Raw genomic sequence first — 17122 nt, 5'->3', positions numbered from 1 at the left:
TAACAAATAACAATAACAAATAACAATACCAAATAACAATAACAATAACAAATAACAATAACAAATAACAATAAATAGAAGGACAAAGTTTATATAACTTAACAGGTACTCGCTCAGATCAAATCTTTGAGATAAGACTCGTTCTTCTTAAGAATTCAAAAAAGCTTTACAATGACTGACTCATCATCCCCCAACAGATCGAATAGACTTGCTGGGAGCTGACAAGATCGTCTTAGCGTTGCATAATTACGGCATTCGACCAAAATATGCTCAACACTCAAAAGCCACTCCACAACGCGCACACTCCGGGGGATCCCCGCGACTCATGAGGTACCCGTGAGTCAGCAGCGCGTGACCGATTCGCAACCGACACAACACTACTTCCTCTCTGCGGTTCTCGCGGATGGCTGTCCCCCAGGGAGCTACTGTGTGTTTTATGGCTCTCAGCTTGTTGCACACCGTCCGAGACCAAGAATCACCCCAAACTCGTCTTAACTTCTCCTTCACCATTGGCTTTAGGTCTGACCCTGTCACCATAGCAGTAAAAGGAGGAAGCTCATGAGCACTCCCAGCAGCCTTGTCGGCAAGCTCATTTCCGGGAATTCCCGCGTGACCGGGCACCCACACCAGAACAACCTGTATATTTTGGACTTGAAGTCTGTGAATGGCACATCGGATATCGCGCACAAGGACATGTTTTGGATACATGTCCTTGATTGCTTGCAGACTACTAAGCGAGTCGGAGCAGATGACCAGCCTTCTGGTCCTGGGGCAGACGATGTTCAATGCTTTCAAAATAGCGGTCAGTTCTGCCGTGTAGACTGACGCTACAGAGGGCAGACAGAATCTATACTCACGACTCGCCGTTATGAACGCACATCCGGTGCCATTCTCAGACCTAGATCCATCAGTGTAAATTATGTCGCAAGGTGCCCCGAGCACTCAGGAGTTCCCGGAAAGCCTGCGTGAACACTAAATTAGAAGTGTTTTCTTTCTTGTACTTGTGAAGTGACAGGTCAACTTCGGGACTTAATACTAACCAGGGGAGATATCACTCTGGTAGCATTGGCTTACTTGGTACTCCTCGATACCAAGGTCCGAGAGAAGCGCTTTAGCCCTTAGTCCAAATGGAGCTGAGATGTTAAGGCGATTAGCATAGACTTCGATCAAGTAATTTTCAAATACGTGTTCATATGCCGGATTTTCGGGCTTGGCTTTAAGGGAGTGAAAATAATTTATGGCAAGTTGCTTGCGTCTCATATCCAGCATTGGTTCACTAGCCTCCGCTAATAAACTAGGTGTAGGGCTTGAACGAAAAGCTCCAGTAGCCAACCTGATCGCAGAGTGGTGAATCGAATCAAGCATTCCTAACGCGTTTGGCCGGGCAGAAGAATAAACCTGAGAACCATAGTCAAGGCACGAACGGACAAAAGCTTTGTAGAAACGTAGCATACATGTCCTGTCCGCGCCCCACTTGGTCCCAGTAAGAACTCGAAGCATATTTAGCCTTTGTAGACATTTTGCCTTAAGGGATTTTAAGTGAGGGATCCATGTAAGTCGGGAATCAAATGTAAGACCCAAGAATCTCACAGTCCGACTTGATGTTATTCGGGATCTGTTCAAAGTAAGTGACGGTTCTAAATAGTTTCTTAGTCTGGAGAATGTTATACATTGGGTTTTGGAAGTAGAGAACGAAAATCCCGTCCGTCTACTCCATTCCTCTAGTCGCTTTATAGTTAGCTGCAGGGAACGCTCCGCCGTAACAAGTCTTCTTGCAGAGACGTAAACGGCGAAGTCGTCCACAAACAAAGAACAGCGTACAGGATGGCGGACACAAGCCGTTATGCCGTTTATGGCGACGGCGAATAACGTGCAGCTCAAAACGCTTCCCTGTGGTACCCCGTTCTCCAGATTGGTTGTGCTGGATAGGTTTGTCCCTAGTCTAACCTGAAATGTACGGTCAGACATGAACCCCTGAATGAAAGCCAGCATATTACCACTCACTCCCCATGCCTGGAAAGTGTTAATGATGCCTCTCCGCCACGCTGTGTCATATGCTTTTTTCAGGTCAAAAAATACAGCGACTACTTGCTTTCCCTCAAGGAATGCGTCACGTATTGTTGTCTCAAGGGAAACCATGAGGTCCAACGTCGATCGTCCTTGGCGAAAGCCGCATTGCTCTCTCGAAAGGAGCTTGTTCTTTTCGAGGAACCAGATTAGCCTACGGTTTACCATCCGCTCCAACACCTTAGAAAGGCAGCTGGTAAGCGAGATGGGCCGGTAACTAGACGGAGATAGTTTGTCCTGTCCCGGTTTGTATAAGGGGATAACGTGGGATTTACGCCATGCTAGTGGGAAAGTTTGTTCCTCAAACACTCTATTGTAGAGCGCTAAGAGGGCCCCCTTACCCTCTGAGGGTAAATGTCTAAGCATGGCATAGTGTACGTCATCCGGACCAGGAGCAGAGTTGGAAGTACATGACAGTGCGGAGTCCAACTCCTGCATAGAAAAACTTATATTTAAGGGACATGGATTTGGATTGTTGAGTAGTATGTCTATTTGTTCAGAATATTGCTTATATCTCAAAAACTCAGGACAGTAAGACGAACTTTTTGAAACCTCCGATATAGAGGAGGCCAACAGGTCGGCAACATCCCGGGGATCAGTCACAACGTCTCCGCCCGACTTGAGTCCCAAAATTGGCAAAGGTTGGGATTTGCCGCACACCGACCTTAACCTTCTCCATACTTCGGCCTTTGGAGTTGTTCGAGATATTGTGGTCACGAAATTTTGCCATGAGGTTCTTCGGGAATTTCTGAAGACTCGTCGCGTTTTTGCCCTATGGAACCGGTAGGTTTCAAGATTTTCTTGGGTTGGGCGTTTGTTGAATCTTCGCAGTGCGCGTCTTCGCTCTCGCAATGCTCTCGAACACTCCTCTGTCCACCAAGGAACATTTTTTCGTCTTGGTTCGGGTGATGTCTTCGGAATGCTATCCTGAGCTGCTGTTATTATAGAGCTTGTAAAAAGTTCTACTACAGTATTTATGTCCAATGGAGTATTTATATCAAGTAATGTAAATTGTTTTTGGAATTTATCCCAGTCACCTTTATCGATGATCCATTTTGGTCTTCTAGTGATATTCAACGAAGAATCAGGTATTTTGATCTGAATTGGGAAGTGATCACTCCCGAATGTGTCGGAGAGGACCTCCCAGTCGAATCTATGAGCAAGTTCTGGACTGCATATAGATAAATCTATAGCAGACCGACCTCCCGTCCTTGGACACAGGTAAGTTGGGGATCCGTCATTAAGGACGAAGATGTTTTGATCTCCGAGGACTCTTGCGACCAAGTTTCCCCTTGGTGTGGAATGGTCTGACCCCCAAATGTTGTGGTGGGCATTGAAGTCGCCTAGGAGAAGAAAAGGCTTCGGTAACTGGCCGATCAGTGCCTCGAGATCACCTTGACAGAGGGTGACTGGGATTGGTGGAAAGTAGACAGTACATATATACAGTTTAAACGGAACTTGGATTGACACACAAACACATTGGAGATTGGATTGGAGGGGCACCTCAGAGGCACCTAGGGATTCATCCACGAATAGAGCAACACCACCACAGGCATGCCCGTCGTGAGGGAAATCTTCACGAAAGATGTCAAATCCCCTCAAGGGGGTTTGGCATCCCGGGTGGAGTTTAGTCTCTTGGATGCTAATTACATGAGGTGTTTTGGTTTGTAAAAGATGTTTTACATCTTCCAAATGTCCGCGATAACCATTAATATTCCATTGGATAATTTTAAATTCGTTCATGTTTTATTTAATTGTATGTAATTTTCTGTCTGTTTTTATTTTTATTAAGTTTAAATGTACCTTGAGTTGTTTGAAATTCCGATCGAAGCAGAAGGTCATCTCCCATTTCATCCTCATCAACTATGGAAAGTTGAGAAGAGCTGGGAGTGGGGGGTGAAACAGTGCTTCCCTTTGTTCTCGCCTGAGCTTTCGATCGGATTTGGGTTTTAAGTCTCTCTTGGAGAGACTTCCTTTCCTCTGCCGTTTTGGAATGGTTAGATGGTCGTTCTTTACCTTTAGCGGGTGCCACGGACACAGAAACTGGCCTGGGAATGGCTCCTGTTTGTTTCGGGGGTCCCTGTGCTACGGGGGCAGAAGTCGTATGACTACTCGCTTGTGTTTGCGGCAAGGCCTTGGCATTTAACTGCTGCACCAAGGCAGCGACCTGTTTAGTGAGTTCTCGCACCATGCCCTCCAGAGCGGAGCAGGAGGAGCACTGTGCGGGCTGGGCTGGAGGAGCAGAAGCGGCCTGAGAGTAGGAGATGTCTTTTCTTGGAGTTTGTCCAAGTCGTCTCCTATACTCCCTACGGGCGTCGCCAAAAGACAGTTTTTCTAGTGTAACTAACTTCAATATCTCTTTCTCCTCCAAATAAATCTTGCAACTGCGAGAGCTTGAAGAATGCTTGCCCTTACAGTTCACACAGTGCTCTTCTCCGCTTGTGCAATCTTTGTCATTGTGGCCACTTTGACCACATCTGCTACATGTCTCTAAGCCGCTGCATGTTTTGCTCGAATGTCCGAAACGCTGGCATCTGAAACATCTTTGGGGATTTCTGAAGTAAGGTTTAACTTGAAGAGAAAGGTATCCTGCTCTAATCGTGGCTGGTGGGTGAGGTAGGGCGAAGGTCAAAATGTGACCTGGTGTGGGTGTTGGTACACCATTCTCGACCCTCGTTATTCTCACCACATCAGTGACGAGAGAATCCTTTAACTCTTCCTTCAGTTCCGCTTCTGAGCAACACAGCATCTCGCGACTGAAAACTATTCCCTTACTGCAATTTAGAGATTCATGAGGCTGTACAGTGATTTCTACCTGATCGTAAAAAGTCTTCATGGAGAGGAACTTCTGAGCTTGTAGAGCGTTTACCGCCTCAACCAGGATAGTTCCGTTACGAAGTTTCCTGACCGATGACGGCGAACCGCCTGCTCCGACTAATGCCTTGTTGATCACAAAGGGACTCACTTTGGACAGATTGTCGCTCTCGTTTTTGTGTTTAAACACAAGGAAAAGTGGCGTAGGAAGATACTGTTTGTTTGAGTTACTTGTATTACTTAGTCTTATCTGTTTACTTATTTCTTCCCCATCTTCGGATTCTGAAGAGTGGGGACGTTTTTTATCTAAATCATTATTCGATTCTCTTGTTACTACTCGTTGTGTGTTTTGCCCGTAAGGTAAGGGTTCATTGCCCACATCCATAATTTGTAGTTTACCAGCGCATCGTGAGTAAAGGTGCAGGCCGAGACACCGGGAACGGGTATACCCTAGGGTACCTGTCAGCCGTAGCTTGGCAGGCAGCCCCACCCCAGTTCCCCGGGGCCCGGTGTTATCTCGTTTAACCGAGCCGGGAATTCACGCACGGCTCGGGCTCGCACGTGGCAACAGAAATCTCCGACATATCTGTCCATTACTCACTTCCTGACCAGGGACCGAAGTGGCTGGCACCGGGGTTCATGTATATTGTTATGCCTCGGCAGAGCTAGCTCACATCAGCCTTCCGCTACCACACAGCCCCGAACACGGGCATGCTCGAGGATCTGTATAGCAGTTCCGGCACTCCCAGCAAACAACAACACGACCCAGTCGGGGCAGGATTAGGAGTTTTCGGTTAGATAGGGTGAGGTGCCAGGTTCGGACAATAGTCTGGCACCAGCTCAGGGGTACGAAAGGTCGCCAACCTTAAAGCGTCCGGGCAGGGCGCTCCCCTACGGAGAAAAATGGAAAAAGAAGGTAGAGCATGGATAGGAAAGAAGTAAGAAAAAACGAGGGCTGCACAAAGAAGGAAGAAATGCAGACCATAGAATAGACCCTGGTGCGAAGAGAAGGGACACAGGGTAGGCAGTTTAAGGGATTGGGTAGGAATTGGGGGAATGGTTTGGTGGGGGTGGGCAGTTTAACGTCATACCCAGGACGGTGCTTGACATCCATAATCTAGACAGGAACGGATGGTGGCTTTGTAGAATCTGAGCATGCATGTCCTGTCCGCCCCCCATTTTGTTCCGCTTAAAGCTCTCAGTATGTTCAAGCGCTTCACGCATCGATCTTTTAGGTCTTTCAGATGAGGCACCCAAGTTAACCGGGTATCAAATGTGAGACCCAGGAATCTGATATTGTCACAAGTAGTGATTCTCTGACCCAGCAAAGAGAGCGTTGGCTGCTCAACAGTACGCATTCTGGAGAAAACAATGGCTTTTGTTTTAGGTGGAGAAAAAGAAAAACCCGTAACTCCGCACCACTGCTCAAGCCTGTTGATGGTAAGCTGTAAAGCTCTCTCCCCCACCGCTAGCTTCTTTGTAGAGATGTAAATAGAGAAATCATCTACAAACAAAGAACAGCGCACAGGAGGGGTAACGCAGGACGATATGTTATTGATTGCAATGGCAAACAGAGTACAGCTTAGAACGCTACCTTGTGGAATACCATTTTCCAACGTGAATAAATCGGAAATTTTTGTCCCAAGTTTGACCTGTATGGTTCTTTCCGACAAGAAGCCCTGTATGAAAGAAAACCATGTGGCCCCCTACACCCCAAGATATTAAAGCATTTAATATCCCCCTTCTCCAAGCCTTGTCATAAGCCTTGGAAATGTCGAAGAATACCGCGATCAACTGTTTTCTTTCAATAAAGGAATTCAGGATTGCCGATTCCAAGGCAAGTAGATGGTCACTTGTAGACCGGCCTTGTCGGAATCCGCACTGGGAAGGTGAAAGAAGATTATTTTTCTCCAGAAACCAAACAAGGCGTCTGTTGACCATCCTTTCGAGTACTTTGCAGAGACTGCTAGTAAGCGAAATTGGTCTATAGCTACCTGGAGAAGTTCTATCTTGGCCCGGTTTTTGGAGAGCAATAATGTGTGAGCGACGCCAAGAATTAGGGAATGTGTTTTCTAAATATATTCTATTATATAATTTTAGAAGATCTTGTTTTCCATCTTCCGTCAGGTTCCGCAACATGGCATAATGTATGTTATCGGGACCTGGAGCAGAATTTGATGTCGCCTTTAGTGATGAATCAAGTTCATCAATGGTAAAGGGAAGGTTTAAAGGAGAGTTATTATTAATATTTAAATTTAGAGGATGTCTTTCTATATTTGTTTTGAAATTTTGAAACTCCCTATTGTAAGATGACGTTTTTGAAATTTCCGCAAAATGTGAGCCGAGTAGATTGGAAACTGTCAAGGGATCAGTTACCACATCGGTACCATTTTTCAGAGCAATAAGAGAAGGTGGAGAGGTCTTACAGCAAACAGATCGAAGCTTCCTCCAAACATCAGATGCAGGAGTTGTTCGTTTTATTCGATCTGTGTAGTCCAGCCAGGACTGCCGCCGTCTCTGTCTAAATACCTGTCTTGCTTTGGCCCGTGCTCTTCTGTACCTACTTAAATTTTCTTCAGTCGGTGATCTGTTGAACTGTCTTAAACATTTTCGACGTTCCTTTAGAGCCGCCGAACATTCTTCAGACCACCAAGATACCTGGCGTTTGTTTGGTGAACCCGAGGATTTTGGAATGCTGCGCTCTGCGGGTGTTATAATATTGGATGTAAATAATATAGTGGCTGTATTTATGTCGTTTGATTGGATATTAATAGTTTGAGAAATTATGTTCTTTTTGTACTCGTTCCAGTCAGCCCTCTTAATTTTCCACCTGGGACACCTGCCTGTCGAAGACGGAAAGGATTCAAAAGCCACGGCAATGGGCGCATGGTCACTCCCTGACAGGTCGGGAAGTACGGACCAATGCACTCGAGTTGCCACGACCGGACTGCAGATTGACAGGTCAATTGCCGACCATAAGCCAGTCCTAGGGCACATGTAAGAGGCCGACTCGTCATTGAGAATGACCGCTGCCACTTCATCCCACAATCCCGCAACCATGTTACCCCTCCGATCAGAATGGCTGGAACCCCAAGAGCGATGGTGTGCATTGAAATCACCAACCATCAAGAAAGGAGACGGGAGTTGGCTGTAGAGATCACGTAGATCATCAAGAGATAAATCAAAAGGGGGAGGTGGAATATATATGGAGCAGATAGTTAATTTAAAAGGAACATCGATTGATACTGCTACTGCCTGGAGGTTTGTGACGATGTTCAAAGCTCTAGCATTAACAGAAGAATCTGCTAGAATAGCCACACCTCCACAGGCAATTTGTTGGTGATGATCTAGGCGAAAGATGTCATAACCATTTTGTTTGAAATGAGTATGAGGAGACAATTTTGTCTCTTGTAGGCAAATAAATTTAGGTTTTCTTGTATTTATGAGTAATTTTAAGTCTTCATAGTGGCTTCTCAAACCATTAATATTCCATTGTAACAGCATTTTATATTATATATTTTATTTTGTGCTAGTTCATCGTAATTTTTTTTCTTTGTTTAGATACAGGACGGAAGTTACCATGAACAGTTTGGAACTCTGTCTGCATCTCCAAAGGGTCCTCAACCATATCATCATCAAGTGATAATTGTGAGGATCTGGACGAGGATGGATTAGTCTTTTTTACTAGGAATTTGGATCTATTTTCTGATTTTGTTTCTATGTTCTTTTTTAATTTGTCGGCGAGTTTTTTCCTCTCTTCCAAAGATAAGGCGGGTTTCGTATTTTGTTGAGCCTTATCTCTGAAAGTAGAAGTAGCTGTTAGGCGAGCTTGAGTCTGTGTGTTGGACTTAGTATGGGGCGTGTGGACTCCTTGGGAAGGATTACTGGCGGATGTCAACGGATGTTGTCCGGTACCGGCTGCAAGCTGCTTAACCAAAGCGGCAACCTGCTCTGTTAGATTGAGTACCATACCTTCCAAAGCGGTACATGACGGGCACTGTGCGGATTGGACTGGGGCTGAAGCAGCTTCGGAGTACGAGACTCCCTTTTTAGGGGTTGGAGCGATTCTTCTCCTGTACTCTTTGCGGGCTTCGTTAAAGGAGAGTTTGTTAAGAGTAACGATCTTCAATACTTCCTTTTCCTCTAAGTAAACTCTACACTCCTTCGAAGTGGCCGCGTGTTTGCCCTTACAGTTCACGCATCTGACGTCGTTCTTGCAACCTTCCTCTTGGTGGCCTTCATCGCCGCAACGGGAACAAGTCTCAGGGCCCGAGCACGTCTTAGTAGAGTGCCCGAATCTCTGACAACGGTAACACCGCTGCGGATTTTTAAAGTATGGCCGTACAGTCAGGGACAAGTACCCAGCCTTAATAGTTTTTGGAGGTTGGGGAAAAGCAAAGGTCAGAATTAGACCAGGAGTCGGAACCTTTTTCCCATTCTCCGACCGAAGCATCCTGACCACATCGGTTACCATTTCACACTGCAGCTCGTCCTTAATTTCCTCCTCACTACACTCCATCAGGTCACGGCAGAAGACGATCCCCTTAGAGGTATTCAGTGAGGAGTGCGGTTGAACAACGACTTCCACCTGGTCAAAAAAGCTTGTCATCTGAAGGAACTTCCTGGCTTGGATGTAATTCGCAGCCTCCACCAGGATAGTTCCATTTCTCAGTTTGCTTACCGATTTAGGCTGACCGCCTGAGGAAACAAAAGCTTTGTTTATAAGGAAAGGACTAACCTTTGTTAGAGTTTTGACCTCATCCTTATGACTCACGATTAGGTATAATGGAGTTGGAACGTTCATATTTTCTGCATTTACTTTTTCTTCCACTTTCCTTTGTTTTATATATGATTCATTTTCAGAATCTGACAACTGTCGTTTTTTCTCTGGATCATTAAGATCTCTTCCTCTGAATTCCTGCCCTAAGGGTGGGGTGGTTTGAATATCCATATATAGGGTCACCAGCGCATCGTGTTTAGTAGTGCGGGCCGATTCACCGGGAGCGGGCATGCCCTCGGGTGTCCCACAAACCGTAGCTTGGGGGACAACCCTACCTCAGTTCCCCGAGGCCCGGTTTCCATCGATTACCAAGTCGGGAATACGCGCACAACTTGGACTCGCACGTGGCAACAGGGGCTCCGACACCCCTGCCTACTGAACACTTCCTGACCAAGGACCGAAGTGGCTGGCTTCTGAACCAGTACATGACTTACGCCTCGGCAGAGACAAGCTCACATCAGCTCTCACCGACACCAGAAAGGGCATCTAGTGCCGGCTTAGGCACTCCCAGCGAGCCATGCAACTGGAACGGTCAGAGGACGGGTACTAATAACACCCTGGAGGGGGATTTGGTAAGAATTAGGGAATGGTTAGGTGGGAAGAGGCAGTTTAACGTCATACCCAGGACGGTTCCTGTACCCTATAAAATGTATTTTAACTGTAAAGACATTATCCATAAAATATTATTAGTGTCCATAATTTTCATTTGTAGAGGAATTACGTTAGTTTATTGTTCTATTTATACTGTCTATTCTGAAAGTAATTTTTTAAAGGTTTTAGACTTTTACTTTGTATAACTGAAGTATCATAATATTATTTAAAACCATATTCTGAATTATAAATATGCTGAGTTGGTTACTGGCAGTCAAATAGTACTTATCTGCAACTCTGTGCTTATATGTATTCATACCCCAACATGGGTGACTGTGCTGGTTGCGATGCCACTTTGTCTGAGGTTTGAGAATTTGCATTGTGTTCACATTGTAAATCTTCACTACATTTCGAATGTTGAAATATACTGGAATCGAGTGAGACAGACACGCAGTGAGTAATGGAAGTGTAACTTTAGTACAGGTAGGATCAACGGTTATAAAGAACAAATTAGTAAGGTTATTATTGGTAAATTGCACGAGAACATTTATCAGAGATGTAAGAAACTATTGAACAGCAATTATCCTCTTATTAGCAAAGATTTGATCTACAATTGGCTGATATAAAATAATCTTTCAATTAAAATTAATGAGTACGAGGCTAAGATTAAACTGTGTAGTGTTATGGTAAAATTGTTTGATTGTTGGATGTAGATAGTGAAGAGTAAAAACAATAAACAGTGTGCTTTTTGACATTTTATTTAGATTGTTATACTGATAGGATGACATTCAGAAATGTACTATAAGACTTTAATATTTTAATTTTGAATATTAGTAGTCTGAGAAGACATATTAATGCACTTTCCACATTTTGACTTTCACATACAACATTATTGCTTCATGGAAAGTTTGGATTAGGAGTGGGGAGGGGAGAGAATCGATATGAGATGCCAGGTTATAACTTGATCCTTCATTATTCTCAACAACTTATCCTGCTTTCCGGTTCTTAAATGATAAATTTAGAATTAATTATATGAGGGGTGTAGATGCAAAACTCACATTCTCCAATTTTTTAAGGTATTGAGTTATGCACATCACTTTGTTTGTAACGTAAAGGCGAAACGGATGGTAAAAATGGTTTGGGTCAAAACTCACATTTCAAGCTTTAAATAATTAGCCGAAAACAGAGTTTTGCTGAGGCCGGTGTGTCACTCTTGAACACTGTTACCCTAACCTCAAAGTTGCTACTGAGCGTTTTTAACACTCTTGTTCCGTTAAATTTGATTAATACAGTAATATTATAATAGTTTAAATGAGTAAATGACAATGAATGAACTAGTGCAGCCATCAACAGGGTTAACAAGAAAGAAGTCAAAGACACCAGAGAAAAGGAAACGAAATAAAGCTAAAGAAGCAAGCTAAGTGTTCTCTAAAGCCAAAAGTTTTGTTATGACAACCTGTTCAAAGTATGATTTTAAGGCGAAACCCCTTATTAATCCATAGGCTTAGTAAAGTTATCACATTTGTTTACTTTGAAGAAAACATACTACGAGTATTTCGACAAGGTTATAATGCCTATCTTGTGTTGCCCATCTTAACTTGTTGCTTGTAATAATTTTTAAGCATAGGTTATGTAAACAGGCAATAAATCCTAAACAGTTAGAACCAAGAAAAATATTATTAGCATTTTAATACCAAAAGGCTAATAATATTTTTCTCTTTCAGGTATTCGTCTAAAGGTCTTCCCAGGTTTCCAAACTTGTGGGCACAACACTAACAAATTTTAGTGTTCTACAATCCCACTTCAAGATGTTAGACGATTTCACCAAAACTTCTACATCTTTTGCTTTAAGTAGCTAGGTGTTATAAATAGTCACAGTACCTTACAATTGCTACACTTGATAACAATACACTTAATTGACAGTTTATTAAAAAAACAAAAGAAGAATCTATCAAAAACATCGAGGACAACTTTAAGGGTAAGAACAGAACAAGTGGGTCGCGGTAGAGGTGGAGGTCGCGATCGATATCCATGTAAAACAAACACGTTGTAGTGAATGGAAGAGAACAGAGCAGGTAAGTCGCGGTGGAGGTTTAGCGCCATGCCATCCAGGAGGTTTACATCGATGCTTTTGAAAATCAAATTAGTTTGTTTTACATGGATGCCTACTGCGCGGTCTTCAAGGATGCTTCGCTGTGATTGGCGCGTTCAAGGCCAAGTTGTCAACCCCCTCCCCTACACCACACACCCCAACAGCTCGCATGTAGTCTGGCGTCTGTCATCCCGTGCGGTAAGGTACACTTAAATCTTTGTGGCGTTGTTTTGTTCAAATCAAGTATGAAGGAAGAACTCATAGCGATTGTGCATCTCACTCCCGTATTGTGGGACAAGACCCGCAGACAACATCATAACCGGCATGTTCTAGAAAAGGAGTGGAAGAAGATAGCAAATCAACTTGGAACGACAGGTAATTGATACAAGTTACAATACACAAAATAAAAGGTATCCAGTTATTATAGAGACATATTATATAAGTGTTTTTATTTCAATTATCAACAAAAAGATTTTCTATAGTACATTTATAATAGGCTATTTTATTATTTCATAATTTATATTTTTTAACATTTATTTTTAAAGGATTATTTTGCCGAAATGCGAAAATGCCGTGACAATATAGGCGAAATAATTGTAAAAGTGTACAAAACTTTATACTCATTAATAATACCGCGGAACACGAAGTGGGCTTCGCGGCACTCAAAGGGTTAATCTAGAGTTGTTAAATAGCAGTCAACTGTTCTTAAGAATTAATAATTGAGGAGGTTCCAAGCAAAAGCAAATATGTCCATAAAAATAAAAATTTGAGTTAGCAGCTGATTTGAAATCATGAACATCATTGCTATCACTCCATTCACTTTTATTCATTCAAAAAAATACATGTCCTATTTAAAATAAACACTGAAATATGCAGGTTCAGAGCAAAGAAACACATGTCCCCGCTTAGTTCCAAGCAGACACAAACATGTTCCTCTAGCCAATGGGAAGGCTCCATCTGATCATGTGATCTGCAATATTATGATTTTTATTTTCAGTTACCTGCTATTTGGGTTTGAGGTTATAATGCCAGTGTTTGTATTGCACAGTCGATCAATAATTTGCAATAGTGTTAATGATGTTTTAATTTATCAAGTTATGGAAAATATGGATGACAATGGTTTAGTCAGAATTGGTGATGCTAATCGAGGCTCAAGAAAGAAACCAAAGACAGCAAGTGTAAGGATATTAGCTAAGTTAAAACGACATGGTGCCCTCTTGGTTGTCGTGTTTTCCAACCTTGTAAAAATTTTGAACAAAGGTGTGAAATGTGCTCTAGTGAGACCTAAAGATGCTTTGAACACAAGACAAGTCCTTTATAAGGAAGCAGAAAAGAACAAACAAGATAGAATCATTGCCAGCTGGGTAAGTCTAAATAACATTAAACGAAAGAGACCTAGGCCTACCTCAAAGAAACACAACTTTACTGTGAAGTATAATATAATTTCTGTAACTGGAAAGATAATACCTGTGTGCAAAAAGTTTTTTATGCATATCACCCTTAGCAACCCACTTGCACAACATTGCTCTGAAGATAAAAAATGGAGAAACTATAACAGACAAGAGAGGTGGCGATAGGTGCAGCCAAAAGTGTGAGCCCAAAAACAGCCTCTGAGGTTATTTTTATGCAATCTGAGAGGAAGAGAGAGCCATTACAATCGAAAGAAGTCGAAGAGAATATACCTGCAATCAGATTTAAACAAGGCAAAATTGCGCGTTATATACAATGCCACAGTGTCAAAGAATCTAACAGTTTCAAAAAGCACGTTTAGCAGATATTTTAATGAGTTCAATATAGGGTTTAGATCCCCTGCCACAGATGTATGCTGCACTTGCTATGAACTAGATCTTAAAATCAAATCAGAAAAAGCTAAACCTAATGTAGATAAATCAGTCATCACCAAACTTATGTTCGAAAAAAGAATTCACAAAATAAGAGATAAGTGAACTCATGAGGGAGAATAGAGATGACGAAGTAACTTTCTGCTTCGACCTACAGCAGGTACAACCTCTCCCCAAAACCCCCATCCAAGAAGCATTTTATAAAAGGCAACTTAGCTTTTACTGCCTCTGTGTTTTTGGATCAGATGCAAGAGATCCAGTATTTTATACTTGGACTGAGGAACTAGCTGGACGAGGGGCAACCGAGGTATCCTCAGCTATTTTGCATTTTCTAATTTCAGAGGCAAAAGGTTTGTCTGAAAATGTCCACACAATAAGACTGTTTTGTGATGGGTGTCCAGGACAAAACAAAAATAACCCCTTGATCCACACTTTGATGTATTTTCTAGGCACGGAAAGTCATAACTTAAAAGAGATTAGCATTACATTTCCTGTTAGAGGGCATAGTTTTATGCCCGCTGACCGAGTTTTTGGCAGAGTAGAGAAGCTATTGAGGAAGCAGCCTACCATGAGCACCAAAGAAGATTACTACACTGTCTAGCAATCTGTAGGAGAAGTGCGGAGATTTCAAAGTGATACTGAACCGTTCATTTCCCTGCAAAAGAAGGGTTGGTCATCTACCAAGTGTTTTTCAACCCCTTTAGAGCCTGTTCCACTTGGACATGCTATAAAAGCATCTAAGAAGCACGTTGAATCGTTGCTGAAGTTAATGTACGGTGACGAATGGAAAAACAATACTAACTTGTCTTGGTACAAGATAATTCTTGGGGAGACACCGGAATGTCATGAAATTGAAGGTGACGAAGAAGTCGGATAGGAAGTTTAAATCTTTTTATCGAATGACAAAAGATTCATTTTTGGAACTAACAAGACTGGTTGGCCCTTCCTTGGAGAAGATGGACACACACATGAGGGAATGTATTCCAGCACAGGAAAGATTAATGATCACTCTGAGGTAAGTTTAATAAGTCAACTTTATTGTTATTTTAAAATTACATAAGAATACAAATATCCACATAAGAAAAAATACATAAGAAATTACCATTGAGTACTTATATTTACATGTTTGAGCTATTAAGACCTTGAGAAAAAGCGTTATAAAAATCTGCAGTTTGAATATTTACATCAGACATGTGAGTCAAGTCTATTTGTGACACTCTTGAGTCGGACATCGTCGGTGAGGTGAGGATGGTGAGGCCTGATGAGGACCGTGGCTGCTGCTGATGGTGTCCCGAGAGACTTATATCATCAATCACTCTCAACACCTGTCGCTTGAAAAGTTTTATTTGCGAATCACTTAATTCTTCTAATTCAGGAATCAAGCTGAGCAGGAACATCTTGATCCCCTGCTGTCGATCAATATTCTGTTTGGTATCGGCCTCAAGTTTTGATAGTAGCTTTGCCTTTTTTACCCTAAAGTACTCCGCTACCGTTTTGGTCTGCTTTGGTCGCAGCACTTTTGGATTTTCTCTTAGGGATTTGAGAAGTAGGCCTATTACTTGATGTTGAACTTGTGGATTGTATTTCCACGGCCTGTTGGGGATGATCTAAAATTGAGGGAGACATTTCTGGGGAAAAGTGGTCTACGTCTGTAGGATCGATTTCCAACTCTGATTGGTATCGGCCTCAAGTTTTGACAGTAGCTTTGCCTTTTTTACCCTAAAGTACTCCGCTACCGTTTGGTCTGCTATGGTCGCAGCACTTTTGGATTTTCTCTTAGGGATTTGAGAAGTAGGCCTATTACTTGATGTTGAACTTGTGGATTGTATTTCCACGGCCTGTTGGGGATGATCTAAAATTGAGGGAGACATTTCTGGGGAAAAGTGGTCAACGTCTGTAGGATCGATTTCCAACTGAATGGGGTCATCAATTTGGGTTTCAGAACCTTCATTTTCAGGAACTGTAGACTGGGTATTGCTGGGTGGTGGAGGCAAATTTCCCGGAGAGGGGGGAGTAACTTTTTAAGAATGGCAGACAAAACTGCATGGCATTTTCCAAGTAGTATGCCTTTTTCTTCCCCCCAGAACCACTAGGGGAAGGTTTCATTCTTCTCATAAAGACGGTTCGTAGATTTCTCCACTTCTCTTTGCAATCTTGCACTGAAACAAAAACAGAGAAAATCTTATCAAAAAATAAAATCTTTTCTTTAAGTAAAACCTGTAAAAATCTCATAGTTTAAATAGGTTTCACCTAACCTATGGTTTTTTCTGTTGCAGTTATGTGAGAATTGGTGAAACATTTGTGGCAGTGTCCTTATATTTTGCAAGAGGTGAGAGTACAGTTAGAAAAATCGCAGGCCCACGGTTGCAAGCGACTGGTTTCAGATTGGTTTGAGATCGTCAAAAACCGGTCGCGCCGTGTGCGTCTCCCCACTCCAATACATTGCCGAGGTCACCAAAAAGTTGCGCGCCAAACTGGTTTGCAACTGTAGTTGCAAAGCAGTTGCTCTGTGTGCGCTGGGCCTAAGACGAGTCGAGTTGCACAACGCCTTAGCGCGATGGAAAACTCAATGACGTCAATCTGCGCCAGAAGTCCTGATGACCCCTGACCCCCAGACGGAGCGGCGTCTTGCAATGACGTCGACTCGGCCTATATAATCCCTAGAATCAGTTACACATTGCATCTGCACGTTGATATCCTCACTCATACTCTACAGTGACTGTGGTATTGCCGGGTTACTAGGTAGATGATAATGGCTAGATCCACTGGTGATGTGCACCCTACGAAAACTACGACGTGTGACAGATGTGGTGCAACGGTGTCCAAGTCCCACATGGCGCGGCGCCACAATATTGTCAAGTGCAAGATAGCGAGTGGAGATGACTGTCATGTGCAAGTACCACTTCCCGTAACGGATGTTAAAAAAGAATGTGAAAA

The 17122-nt window shown here is 42.9% G+C and overlaps 1 protein-coding gene across 1 annotated transcript; it reads right to left on the bottom strand.

The window, feature by feature from the left end:
• Positions 1–270: 270 nt before the first annotated feature.
• LOC124371580 lies at positions 271–15582 on the bottom strand. Its single transcript, XM_046829929.1, has 5 exons — positions 15370–15582; positions 3871–5095; positions 3105–3581; positions 1041–3002; positions 271–941 (listed from the first exon to the last, which is right to left on the bottom strand). The coding sequence occupies exons 1-5, from the start codon at positions 15580–15582 to the stop codon at positions 271–273; spliced, it is 4548 nt and encodes a 1515-aa protein (XP_046685885.1).
• Positions 15583–17122: the final 1540 nt, after the last annotated feature.

The sequence above is a fragment of the Homalodisca vitripennis genome, unplaced genomic scaffold, assembly GCF_021130785.1.
Source record: "Homalodisca vitripennis isolate AUS2020 unplaced genomic scaffold, UT_GWSS_2.1 ScUCBcl_1661;HRSCAF=5571, whole genome shotgun sequence".
Classification (NCBI taxonomy): domain Eukaryota; kingdom Metazoa; phylum Arthropoda; class Insecta; order Hemiptera; family Cicadellidae; genus Homalodisca; species Homalodisca vitripennis.
Note: the sequence above shows the minus strand (reverse complement) of the source record. Positions and strands in the feature narration are given on the sequence as shown.

Coding starts and splice junctions, on each gene's coding strand:
- LOC124371580 (XM_046829929.1), bottom strand. CDS start 15,582: ATGTTCCTGCTCAGCTTGATTCCTGAATTAGAAGAATTAAGTGATTCG. Junction 5,096..15,369: donor ACTTGACTCACATGTCTGAT/GTAAATATTCAA, acceptor TCAAACAAACAG/TATCTTCCTACGCCACTTTT. Junction 3,582..3,870: donor GGAATTTCAAACAACTCAAG/GTACATTTAAAC, acceptor ATGAATCCCTAG/GTGCCTCTGAGGTGCCCCTC.